Raw genomic sequence first — 14,267 nt, forward strand, 5'->3', positions numbered from 1 at the left:
ATGTAAGACCAGGTTATAGTTTTACTGAGGAATATCCTTCTCTGAATTATGCTATTTTTTTTTTTTAAGATTTTATTTATTTAGTTGACAGAGAGCAAGCAAGCACAAGTAGGGAGAGCAGCAGGCAGAGGAAGAGGGAAAAGCAGGCTCCCCACTGAGCAGGGAGACTGATGCGGGGCTCGATCTCAGGATCCTGGGATCATGATGTGCGCCAAAGGCAGATGCTTAACAACAGAGCCACCCAAGCACCCCTGTGCTGGTTTTTAAAAGAGAAAAAAGATGCTTTCTTTCTTTAAGTTTTGAAACAGTTTAAATGGCACAAACTGTTCCTTGAAGGTTTGAAAGGTTTCACTTGTGAAAACATTTTGGCCTGACACTTAAGGAGAACCAAAGGAATGAAGAAAATTGTGCTCAATCTGTAATTTAGATTTTCTATGTTTTCCTGCATTTACTTTGCTAATTTACATTTCATAAAAATAACTGTCCATTTTATCCAGATACCTACTCATAATTATTTTGAATTGTTCCATGTCTGTAGTTAAAACCTCTTTCCTAATATTTTGCAGAAGAGTTTTTTCACACTTTCACTACAAATCATGGAAAGGAAACCAATAACCAATTACCATCAGTTATAGTATACTCACACAATTTAATTCTCATAATAAATTTATGAGGTAGGAATTATTATCTCAATTTTACTAACCTCTAACTCAAAGAAGTTGAGTCACTTTCTCAGGGTGACAAAATTAGCAAGTGGCTAAGTTAAACTAGTCTTCCTGATCTAGCTCCAAAGCCCATGATCTCACTCTCAGACAGAATAGTGCCTTTTGGGGCGCCTGGGTGGCTCATTCATTAAGCATCTGCCTTCGGCCCAGGGAGTTATCCCAAGGTCCTGGGATCGAGCCCTGCATCAGGATCCCTGCTCCGCTGGGAGCCTGCCTCTCCCTCTCCCACTTCCTCTGCTTGTTTTCCCTCTCTCGCTGGCTGTCTCTCTGTCAAATAAATAAAATAAATAAAAAATAAATAAATAAATAAAAAGGATAGTGCCTTTCACTAAAATGTGCTTTTGAAATCCTTACTGGCAGAAGACTTGATTAAATTGAGCAGAGATGGATGTCTCTCTCAAGGTGGTTTAACTTTCTCCATTTTCTGCAACAGAAGGTTTAATGAAAGATTTAAAAAAATTGATTTCAAGTATCAGGTGAAATCATTTTTTTCAGTTCTTGAGGAAGGAAATATACTTGGTCATACAGATCTTCCTTGATTTATGATGGGGTTACATCCCAATAACCCCATGGTAAGCTGAAAACATCATGAGTCAAAAATGAGTTCAGTATACCTAACCTACCGTGCTCAGAACACTTACATTAGCCTACAGTTGGGCAAAATCATCTCACACAAAGCCTGTGTTATAATACAGTGCTGGATATCTCACGTAACTGAACACTACACTGAAAGTGACAAACAGAATGATTCTAAGTGTGTTGGTCGTTTACCCTTGTGATTGCGTGGCCAACTGGGAGCTGTGGCTGTTGCTACTGCCCAGCATCATGAGAGTATCTTACTGCATCTTGCTAGCCTGGGAAAAGATCAAAATTCAGAACGTGAAGTATGGTTTCTACTGAATGAGTATCGCTTTTACATCATCAGAAAGTCGAAAAATCATTAAGTTGAAGTCCATGCAAGTCATGGACTGTTTGTGTATTCATAACTGAGAAGGAAGAGGAAGATTGTACAACAGATCCTAGACTTTCAGTTCATCTTTCCTCAGGAATTCAGTCTTTTCTACACCAGCTATGAAATTGGGTGGGCTTTAGTATTCCACTTTGTTTGGTAGATGTTCATTTCCTTTAAGGAGACTAGGGATAAAATAGTTCCAAGTAGTACAATTCTGCCTTTAAAAGAAATTATGGGGGCGCCTAGGTGGCTCAGTCATTGTCTGCCTTTGGCTCAGGGCGTGATCCCGGCGTTCTGGGATCGAGCCCTGCATCGGGCTCCTCTGCTGGGAGCCTGCTTCTTCCTCTCCCACTCCCCCTGCTTGTGTTCCCTCTCTCGCTGGCTTTCTCTCTCTAATAAATAAAATCTTAAAAAAAAAAAAAAAAGAAATTATGCCCGAGGTTATTATTCAGAAGTGACTAAAAAGTATTTATAGGCAGCCCTGAGAATCCCACATGACAGGAAACAAAGAAATGAAACACATCCATGTGATATTTAAATAGTAGGTAGATGCTTTATTTTCCCTATTAAGTAGCAGCACTATTTTTTTTAACATGTAAAAATTCCTTAAAAAATTTCTATGAAAACCATATCTTGTACCTCACTGAAAGTACCAATGAAACTAAGTATTAGCTTACTAGTCTTTTTTTTCATATTTTGTTCACTACATTCTAAGAAGCACCTTGGCAACATTCCTTGTTTATTAACCATATATATTAAGAAAACAGTGAGCTTTAACAAATACCTAATTACCTCAGGTATTGCTTAAAAAGTGAATTTTAAGACCCTCACAAAGAATACAACTCTAAGTAAATTATTCATGTCAAACCATTTTCCTGTCATTCAAAACAACACTAATATGTTAGTGCTTGCTTCCCTCTAATTCAAGAATGACTTTCAATTTTCTGGCAGAGAGAAATTATTTACATATTTGGCCTGACTCCACATTGCTCCTACTAATAAAAGCCTGTGACTGTTAATGTGAAATAGCCAGTTCCTGGCAATGTCTTTGGCTTTCCATGAGTGTGGTCATTAGGAACAAAGGATCAGAAAATGAACCTACTCTTTTAAAAGAACTGTTTGAATTATTCTCCCTCAACGTACCTTCGTGCTTTCTCAAACAGAAATTTATTTGGCACATGTAGGAATAGCACACTACTCTATCTGATCTTTCTGCCTTTGTTTACCACTACTTTAACATTTAACCTTTGGGAAGAGCTCAGAGCATTCTATAAACGTAGAAGGCAGTATGGTAGAATAAAAAATAACCACAAGACCTGGGTATGAATTCTAGCTTTGCCACCTAATAGCTACTTGGTTTTGGAGTACACTATTTGTATTCAGATTCATAACCTAGGTTCTTCCACTTAATAGATTTATGACTTTGGCAAGTAACTTAACTTCTCTGTTTTCAATTTCCTCACCTGTAAAATGACGATCAAGTGCTTACCTCTGACAAAGACTCTCTCCTTAACTTAACCATGGTGCTCCCTAGGCCTCAAACTTGGTCATCTATCCTTGTCAAGTCTACACCACCCAGTTGTAGCAAGAGTCTTACTAAGTCAGTTTAGAGAGGACCCCTGCCCTCAATATCTGATCACTCAATATCAAATTCTTTATCCTCCACCTTTTATCTGACCATTCTGGTCTTCCTTGAGCAAGAATCCTGTCAAGTCAGCTTAACCAGAATCCTCCCTCACCCCTGATGTTTCCTTTTAGTAATTTTTCATCCACTGACCCCTATCCTTCTCCTTGGCTATAAATCCTAACTTGTTTGTTCCTATACTCAAAATTGAGCCTAGTTCTCTACTGAGATCTCTTTTCCTCTACTTCAGTAGTTCCTGAATAAAACGTGCTTTTGCCACTTTAATTACTGTCCAGCTCTGATTCTAATACCTCATAGGGCTGCTGTGAAGATTAAATGGGTCAATACATATTAAATGCTTAGAAGAGTGTTTGACCCATAGAAATATTCAATAAATGTTAGCTTTTAATAATATGATTATTCTTCATCTACTATTTGCAGGTGCTTTGCATTACTTTTGACAAGCCACGATATAATATTCCATGTACCATATTATTTTCCTATTGGTGGACATTTATTAGATTATTTCAGTTTTTTACTACATAATACTGTAAATGTAAGTTCATTTCTACCTACCTCTCTTATTACTTTCTTAGGAAAAAGTTATGGAAAGGGTGTTACTAGGTCAAAAGGTATGGATGATTTTAAGACTTTTCGTAGAACTGCCAAATTGCTTACCAATTTGTGTTCTATGAACAGAATGAGTGTTCATCTCTCTACATCCTTGATAGCAATAAGCATCATCACTTCTTTAATAAATATTTCACCTTGAATTTCTTTTGCTATCAGTGAAGCAGAACATTTTCCATATGTTTATTAGCCATGTCTAATTACGCTACAAAATTGTTTATATCCTTTTCCAATTAAAAAATCAGTTAAAATCGATTTGTGTTGTGGTAGATTAGATTACAGTTTAAAATTATTCACTATCTTCCCCACGCCCAACCCTACCACCCCTCTCTCATGATTCTTACCCCACTGATGTTTTATTTAATAATTTTCTTTGGCTTCAAAATGAAAAGACTTCCTTTGGGCCTGGACATATGACTTGTTGATTCAGCCAGTAGGAGGTTAGCAGATATGAAGCAAGCACAGGCTTACAATGTGTTTATGCAATAGGAATGTTTCTGCTAGTACCATGTGAAGATTTTTCCTTGGGGGTAACTACTGCCTCTTTAGTTGGGGCCCCAAGATGAAACACACAGAACAGACCCAAACCAAACCTGCAGGGAAGAGCCAAAAGCCCAGCAGGAACAGTGGCCTAAAACAGTGCTGTCCAGCTGAGTCCAGGCTAGTTCCACCAATTCCCGGCTGACCCACATATGCATAATTGAGAATAAATGACTGCTGTTTTAAGTTACTGAGTTTTGGGGTGACTTATTATGTAGCAATATCTGATTAGTAAACTTATTGTATTATACTACAAAACTCTGAAGGAAACAGATTCATATATAATCTACTACTCAAGAAAAAAACCTAGAATTCATGTCCAATAATACATTTGCCTGCTCATTTTTTTTCTGCTGAGAATACCTATACACAATAATTTTCATTGATGTTTATACTTTCCACCAATGTTCTCATGTAAAATTACATACAATAAATTGAAATGAAAGTTAAAAATTCTGTTTGCAAGCAACTGTCTTTAAATTCCTTTCCAAATAGATAAAATTATTTCGTAAGTTGAATTTATAATGTTCAACTTCTTATTTTAACCATCACAGAGCCTCTTTCCCAGTTTCTAAGCAATATACAGATTATTTTTAAACTTTGTACATGAGTGCTTCAAAGTAACATAATTTATACAGAAGTGCTAACAAATTACATGGATCAGTTGTATGAGCAATTAAGAAAACAAAGGTGACTACAGAAAAGACAACAAAAATGGTATCAGGGTATAAGAATATGTGGGTGTGTTTTTTTTAAGTTTTTTTTTAAACAAGACAAAGAAGATATAAAGGAAATTTAATTTATTCAAAGCTATAATATTTTTAAAGCAATTTAAGATGAACTACAAATGGGATTGTTGGTGTATATTTATAAAACCATTTAAAATTAGCACAATGCCAAGTAGATAAAAGCTTGAGAATATTTGTAAAAGTCAAAGTAATAATCAGAAGCAAACAGTGTCTCACATTTGATTTTAGCATCAGAATTTAAACCAACATTGACGAATAATGAATTTTTTAAAAAAAATCTATTTGCATTAATTAGGCTAGAGAAATTACAGCAGAATATATCAAATTTCAAAAGGGTTAAAAATTTGAGCTACTTTTAATAGTATGCCAAAATTGAAAGCATTTATCCAAATGAGTTGTTTTTAAAATTTCTGTGTATGTGTTTTAAAAAAAAATTAATGAAAGTTTCCCTAGAGAATTTAAAAAAAATACATGTTTCTATTATAATATAACAAGGGTAACATTTGGAAATTCTGGCATAGCAGCCTATTATTCAGGGTAGAAACAGTTACATACTGGCCATACCCCAGAGAGGAAGTACTTCAGGACTATGTGTGCTCACTCAAAACAATGAAATGACTATTTGCACTGAAGGCACTGAACTACTGCTGAGGAATCCTCATTAGGGGGCACAACACCCCTTACAGAATGTTAAACAATTCTCAGGGCACTGGAAAACAACCAAGCAAACAAACATAAATGAACTCGGCTTTTAAATGAGCAGAGAATATGTCTTGTTTTCTAAGTATTTTAAAAAGTCTAACAGCAAATGCTTGTTAGCAAATGCTAATAAAAAAGTGAAAAGGAAAATATTTAGTATTTTTAAAATAAGGTTTTGCCTATAGATTTAGAGAACAGCAAAGAGCAAAATCCACTGAGAATTTATGAATATTTTAGAAAGTTGGAAACTATAAATGAAAAACAGAAAATCTAACAAAGTGCTCTCTTTCCCCATCTACGAGTCAGAAATAACACAATGGCTTTTTCTATTATTGTACCTCCCACAGGCTTTTTCCTGCCAAAGCCAAGAAACCTCAAGGACACACAAAACACATTCAAAACACTTTCCTGTCTCCTCCAATCCTAATTCCAACAAAAAACTTGTAGGAGTTGGCTTCAAATTTAGGCTTGTAATGAAATGTGAATTCTTAAAATATGGAGATTGGCTGCTAGCTAAATTCTTTTGTGTCTAAAATTAATGATGGAAAGTAAAATATACTGAAATGTTTAAAATGTGTTTCCTTCTTACTATAACAAGCGAGGGCTAGCTAAAATATTACAATTAGTCTCCCTAAAATGGGTCTAAACCTCTCCCTTTTCCCTCACTGTTAAAAAAATGATTCTAGGGGGGCGCCTGGGTAGCGCAGTCGTTAAAGCGTCTGCCTTCGGCTCAGGGCGTGATCCTGGCGTACGTGGATCGAGTCCCACATCAGGCTCCTCCGCTATGAGCCTGCTTCTTCCTCTCCCACTCCCCCTGCTGTGTTCCCTCTCTCGCTGGCTGTCTCTCTGTCACATAAATAAATAAAATCTTTAAAAAAAAAAAAATGATTCTAGGTACAGAGATAACCGTCATGCTACCATTTTACATATCATGCAGCATAGACATAACCTTTGAAACAATCTCGAAAATGCCCCCAATAATGCAGTTACTATGGTAACTCTTGTAGGCTAGTTCTCTGAAAAGACTCAGATTCCTGAATCTGAACAAGATTACCTCACCATCCTCTACAATTTCCTCTCCTCATAAAATTTATCCTTTATCATAACACTTATAAATTCAATAGAAAAATATCTACCCCACTAACCACACAAAACCTATTTTTTTGGCTCAAGGATCATTTCTAAAGTGTATGTTTTCTGATACCTTTTCTCTTGGAACACTGTCCAACAAAACAAAAAAAAAAATCAAATTTTACTTTTGACCATCACTCAACTGTCCCTGAGCTGTCTTTCCAATTTTTCCCCCTCTGTTTTAGGCTTTTTGGAGGGAAAAAAAAAAGTGATATAAATACTTAATATGTCAACAATACAAAGTGTTATTTTTAAATTTTACATAGATGATTAAGATACATAACCAATGGTCCCTCTAAAAAATGCTTGCTTTTTAAAAATTTGACTGTGGGACATGAATCAAGTTTAGTGAGTAAACATCTGTGTTACATGAACAAAAAGCCAAACACATTCCTAACTGATACTCGTCCAGTACAACGCCCCCACCCAAGGGATCATAAGGGCTTCTCTTAAAAAGATTTTCCATAAAGGAAGTTACACATATACCAGCTCTAGACAACAAAGAAAATTCTATTTCATTTAATGATAAATTCCATTTGTGTAGCAAGTTAGAGTTTATAAGGTGATTCCATGTACACTATACTTTATTAAATCCTTACAAGAAATTTGTGAAGTGAACAGAATATATACTACAATCTCCACTTTAAAGGGGCGGTTCTATTGGGGGGGGAGGGCGGGGTTGGAAGCCCTAGGCTGAAGATCAACAGAAGTGGGAAACAAACACTTCCACCACTCACAATTACACAGCCTAGAGCAAAACACATAATGAGATAACTGGAATTCTCCTTAACATAGACAAAGAGATAGCTTGACTATTACCTCTAGGAAGTCTCTACTGGGGGCTAGGTTAGGGACTTGTGCTGTCTGTAGGCTATTATGGTACACTGCTTATTTCTCTACCCACTATTTTAATGTCTTTTTTTTTTCCTCTTGTGGTCAAAAACACACAGCATAAAATTTATCAACCACTTCTAAGCATACAGTTCAGAAGTTTTAAGCATATTCACAATTGCAACTATTGTGTAACCAATTACTGCCTTTTTACCTCTTTCCCCTAAATTTTTTTAAAGATTTTATTTATTTTAACAGAGAGAGAGACAGCCAGCGAGAGAGGGAACACAAGCAGGGGGAGTGGGAGAGGAAGAAGCAGGCTCCCAGCAGAGGAGCCCGATGCGGGGCTCGATCCCAGAACGCCGGGATCACGCCCTGAGCCGAAGGCAGACGCTTAACGACTGAGCCAGCCAGGCGCCCCTCCCCTAAATTTTTTAATAGCAAGAATGATGTTGTTTTTTTGCTTCATTTTTAGTGCCTAGCACAACTGGTACACAGAATATTCACAGTAATACTTACTGAAAAAGTGTGCTTATGCACCTACCTACCCATTCACCTACCTAACTCAGAACTAGAATTGAAATGTTTACAAAATATTGTGTAAGTATGTTATTTTAACTTTTTCTAATTTGGCTGACTGGTTTTCCAGTTAGGGGATATGGCAGATATTCTCTATAAACTGGAGGAGTGTAATCTGTAGTTCCAAGATTTAAAAGAAAAAGAAAAACACTTAATAACATAAGATAAAACATTTTACCAAAAAATACTGCACTGGCAAATGTGTACTGAAATTAACAATATCTTGATTTTCCTAATTGTTTTTTTTTTTTTTTTTAAAGATTTTATTTATTTATTTGACAGAGAGTCACCCAGTGAGAGAGGGAACACAGGCAGGGGGAGTGGAAGAAGAAGAAGCAGGCTCCCAGCAGAGGAGCCTGATGTGGGGCTCGATCCCAGGACTCTGGGATCACGCCCTGAGCTGAAGGCAAACGCTTAACGACTGAGCCACCCAGGTGCCCCTCCTAATTGTTTCTTGAGCGTGCTGAGCTAAACAAGGAACATCTGAAATTAAACATTCTATAGTCCTACTCTACTCAAGCTTTTTAGTATACTCAGTATAAACAAAGAAAGCAAATGATTCTAGTGACTAACAAATCCTTTTTTCATTTAGTTTATGTTTAATTCTTTACTTTCTTCAGTTTATTTTCAACTCTTTGCTTTCGATAAGAAAACCTGATAGAACAATAAAAATAATTACTGATGATGGACTACAATGCAAAATTATTTTTGGTGTATAACTGAGGATTTGTCTAAAAATTGAGTGACACTGCAGAATAAAACTTGCATTCTCATGTATATAGCTATTTAACAAGGTTTCTCAGAGTTTACTTATATAAAAGCTGAAAAATGGAATAGAGTAAGTGATATAAATTTACCTCAATAAGAAACGCTTATGTGATAATTATTAAAATGTAGAATACATTTGTAATGTTACTTTGACCAACTATCAATAATAATCAGGGTAATGATAATTACAACACAGAAAGAAAAATCTCTTAGCATCTTCTAGTAACAGGAAATTAATAACTTAATTTCAATTTACATATATATGTATCAGACAAAAGTCATTAAAACATAAAGTATTAAACATTAAAGTTTAATGGAAAAGAGATATAAAATTTGATTGTAGAGTTGCTTCACTTTTTAAAAAGATTTTATTTATTCATTTATTTGAGAGAAAGAGAGTGGGGGTGGGGGAGAAGAACAGAGGGAGAAGGACAAGCAGACTCCATGCTGAGTGCAGAGTACAATGCTGGGGGCTCAATCCTACCACCCTGAGATCAGGACCTGAGCCTCAATCAAGAGTCAGACACTCAAACGACTCAGACATCCAGGATCCCCAAGCTGCTTCATTTAAAAAAAAAAAAAACAAAAACAGGGTGAGTACCATGCTTTTATATTTAAATTACCTGGACATACTTAGTAGAAATATTTAGCAGTTTTGTTTTAGTGAATATTTGGGCATCTGGGTGGCTCAGTAAGTTAAGCATCTGCCTTCAACTCACATCATGGTCCCAGGGTCCTGGGATCAAGCCCCATATGGGGCTCCCTGCTCAGCAGACAGCCTGCTTCCCCCTCTCCCTCTGCCTGCCACTCACCCTGCTTGTGCTCTCCCTCTCTCTGTCAAATAAATAAATAAAATCTTTAAAAATAAATAAATAAAATAAAATGTGAATATTTAAGGGGCACTTGGGTGGCTTAGTCAGTTAAGTGTTCAACTCGGTTTTGCTTAGGTCATAATCTCAGGGTCGTGAGATCGAACCTTGTCCGGCTCTGTGCTCAGCACAGAGTCTGCTTGAGACTCACTCTCCCTCTGGCCTCCCCCCACCCTGTCAAATAAATACATCTTTAAAAAAAATAAAAAATAAAATGTGAATATTTAAAATACACTGCAAGCTACTTTTTTTTTTTAATTGGACAGAGACAGACACAGAGAGAGAGGGAACACCAGCAGGGGGAGTGGGAGAGGGAGAAGCAGGCTTCCCGCTGAGCAGGGAGCCCGATGCGATGCGGGGTCGATCCCAGGACCCTCCTGGGATCATGACCTGAGCTGAAGGCAGACGCTTAATGACTGAGCCACACAGGCGTCCCTGTAAACTACATTTTTAAAAATTATTCAAACTTAAGATGAAAAATTTCAGATGTGAACTTAAAAATGTCAGAGAATATAGTTTAATAAAATAAAAATGATAAAATAATATAGTTTTAAAAATTCTTTGAAGGAATACATGAGCAAAAAAAAAAAAAAAGTCTGAAGATCACAATACTATCTAAAGCATGCTTCCAGCTTTAGGTTATTAAATGTGAAGCTGGTGCACATTTGAGGAATTCAGATTTTCAGCTTCATCCTGAATAGTATCAGTAGAGTTAAAATAAGTTATATCCTAAAATAGTCAACCCAAAAAACACTGTTATCCAGCATGGGAGAAAACTAAAGGGTTCTTAAGGCATAGGGTTCCATGTATCAAATCAGTTGCCTGACTTATAAATTCTCTAGTAACAACCTTGTGAATCATGATGCATGCCCAGACTAAAGAACAGCATTCCTTAGCAAGAGTTAAAATTATGGGAGCTTTCAGGAAGTGTTTCTTTCACTGAAGCACTTAGTTAAATTATATCATTTAATAGGAGTGCCTACATAGTGATAAAATTACTGGCTGCATTATCAATATTACTGTTAAGTGCAGAACCTACTGTAGAAAGTGGAAATACGTTACAAAGTGTTCTACTGGACCAAATTGCAAGCCTCACAAAAAAACCACTGTCCCAGTCTTTCAAGACCATCGGACATACTTCAGATTAAGTAGCTAGGAGCTACTAGCTAAGGCTTCTAAAATACAGTGTTTCAATTAAAAAAAGTCACTGAAAAAAATTTTACGTAAGTATTTAAAAATAATTATAATAATTTCAATAAGTAACATTTCTTTACTACCCACAGATGAGGGTGCAGTCTCTAGGGTATGGGCTGATATTGATTTAAACAGACAAAGACAGAACACATTTTAGTAAAAGAAAGCAAGATCTTTGATTGACAGTTCTTGGAAAAAGGTTAAAAATTCAAAAGGACTGACTGCATGTGGCTCAGAACCTAAAAGCTTTTTTCTCCTCCCAACAGAAGAGCAGTCTCAAGTAATAACTGGTTGCTATGGAGATAAGAAACTAGAGAGATCAGAGAACTCAATTTGCAGTTAAATGGGCTGGAAACAATTCTTACTACTTGGTGAAGGAAGGCGATTAAAAATATACATGATTGCCAGAGGGAATCTTTTTCACCTAGCATTTCCCAACCTCATTAATGAACAAGAAGTCTAAAAAACCAAATGAAAGCCCAAGGTGTCTAAGATAGAGCACATTAAACATAATTCAGGATTTCACACATTATCACAAATCCTTCCTATTCTGGATGACTTTGACTCCTTTTAACGGTACTTGTTAGTAAATACTGGAATGAGACTAAAATTGTGTTCAAGAACAAACTAGTATAACTGAGGGGACTGGAACTTCAATGGAAAAAAAAGAACATGACAAGTGGAAAAGTAACCAGAGTAAGAAACAGATTTAAGTAGTGAAAAATCTTTGGGTTTTGAAAATCTCTTCACAATCATAGAATACCTTTGTGAGTGCTGTAAAGGGCTGCAAACGTCACCGTGAAGAAAGTTGTGGAGTATTTCCCAGCATTAACTAAATGAGGAAAGGCCCTTTTTGTGTCTCGGTATCGGCGCAGGCACTGGATGAAGCGAAGCCAAGCAGGAATGCACTGAACAATGGCCCGCACACCATATGAATATTTGTGGCAAATTTCTGGTTCTGTGAAGATTTCAAAGAAGAAAAAATTGTAATTTAAAGAAATTACCTGCTCATATCATTTTGTTATATGTTATAACCACTATCAAAAGTCCATAAAAGCAAGAAGCCTTTCAGAATCACTTTCTTCTTTGTAACAATTACATTCTGAAACTTTTTAGTGATAGATAAACCAAGGAAAGAAGGTAAATACATAGGGTGAATGAACAGGGAAAATCTGCCCTCTCATACATATTTCAGACTACCTCTTCTGAATCACTTTCTTTGGAATGTGATAAAACTATAGGAAAATTAGAAGATGAGTACACTAATCAAAGGAAAAAAGTTCTGTAATTTAATACATCTGGAAAACATACAAGTATCACTGATGACTCTAGTCAATTTCATGAACCCAAACTGCCATAATATACGGCAATGGGTTATACATGCTGTACTCCACCCTTTTTTAATGAAGAGCAGAGTTTATATTTTTAAATGAGAAGAATGGAGTTGGTAAATCAATTTTTCTTCAAATTCTGAGAATGCATTATAGTGCGATCAAGCTACAATACAGTTGTGGTCTGCTGACAATCAATGAAAATGTGTTGCCACTGGCTTCATTAACTTTTGTTAGTCAGATGTTACATAATCTGTCTAAATTTGGTCTTTGTCATTAAGGCAAAATTCCTTAATAACCTGAACTCCTGGCATACACTAAGAGTGGGAAAAAGAGCCAGAAGAAAAAACAAGATCCCTAATAAGAATTAAAAAACAATCTATAATGACTTTCTCAAAGCACGTGATCTAACTCTAAATAATCATCATTTTTGCTCATTATGAAGCAATACTGTGATGGAAACTGTTGGCACTAAAGCATTTGTGATATAACTACCAATGTACTAGGACTTCTTTTTTTTAGTTTTAGAATTCTTTTAAATGTAAGTTGCAAATCTCTTGGCAAATGGATGGCTAAAATCATAACATATAATTTAAGAGCCAAATTATATCAGATAAAGAGTGCCAAGTACATTTAATCAAGTTTATAATATTATTGGATGAGGTTTCACCATGATCTTAAATTTCTCATTCCCAATATTTCTTGGTTTACATTGGCAGTTTAGAGGTATGGACGCACATTCATACCCTACCTTCTGAATTATTTGGCAACAGGCCCCCACTTTCATCCCATTTGAGCTCAAAACTGTAGAAGCAGATCATATATTCCAGGTCCATCAATATCACTGACAGGCTGTTCAGCTGATCGGCCAGCCAGAAATCAGCAAAGCCTACCTTATGGAAGGGGGCTGTAAATACTCGAAACTGGGAGAAAGAAAAAAAAAATCAAAGAACACAGAAACAAGAAAATTCATATTAAATTTCTCTAATTCATAGACATGAATTAGAACCATGCAGCATGATTACTTTAGCTGTTAAAATGGAAACCAATGAACCAATCACAAACACAGGGAGGGACCTGGCAACACTGGCTAGGCTGAGCATTAGTAGTGAAGGGAATGAGTTGAATAGATAACCAAGAAAGGAAATTAAAGTGGGGTAGAGAAGGCAGGAAAAGCTGTAGTTAGAAAACAGAAAGCGGAGAGGGTGGGAATAGTTGAAGCTGAAAGCAGAGGGTGGCAGAAGATAGAAGCACAGAGAGGATGTTAGGCTAGTGTTAGGCTCTAGGGTAAATTTTGCTAGGGACCCAAGTGCTATGATAATTTCTGGAATATCCATCTTAGCTGGGATGAGAGCTTAGCTAACTGAACACGAAGCTGTTCTTTGCCTACAAGGGAGAGGAAGGGAAGAATGGTACGTCACCTGAAGCATGTCTGCCTATTCTCTAACCAAAGTCACTTTCATTTTGCTAATGCCATGGTAATAATGGTATTTATCTTGAAATTATGCCACAAAGATCATCAACCCATATCCCCACTGTTATAAAAACAATGTTAAATGAATTCAGATTAAATGTACTGAGTACTAATCCATGCTGTATGCTTTTCTCATAATGTCTTTTTCATAATCAATTAACTATAACAATT

The 14,267-nt window shown here is 36.2% G+C and overlaps 1 protein-coding gene across 2 annotated transcripts in view; it reads right to left on the bottom strand.

Moving 5' to 3' along the window:
* XPR1 (xenotropic and polytropic retrovirus receptor 1) overlaps positions 1-14,267 on the bottom strand; it is a 234,089-nt gene that overhangs the window by 43,657 nt on the left and 176,165 nt on the right. For both annotated transcript variants that reach the window (XM_026509162.4, XM_048224959.2), the window contains 2 exons: positions 13,374-13,545; positions 12,055-12,249 (listed from right to left, as the gene is read on the bottom strand). In XM_026509162.4, the coding sequence (XP_026364947.1) occupies positions 12,055-12,249; positions 13,374-13,545 (367 nt within the window). The remainder of the gene's footprint in view (positions 1-12,054; positions 12,250-13,373; positions 13,546-14,267) is intronic.

This window comes from Ursus arctos, unplaced genomic scaffold, assembly GCF_023065955.2.
Source record: "Ursus arctos isolate Adak ecotype North America unplaced genomic scaffold, UrsArc2.0 scaffold_2, whole genome shotgun sequence".
NCBI lineage: Eukaryota > Metazoa > Chordata > Mammalia > Carnivora > Ursidae > Ursus > Ursus arctos.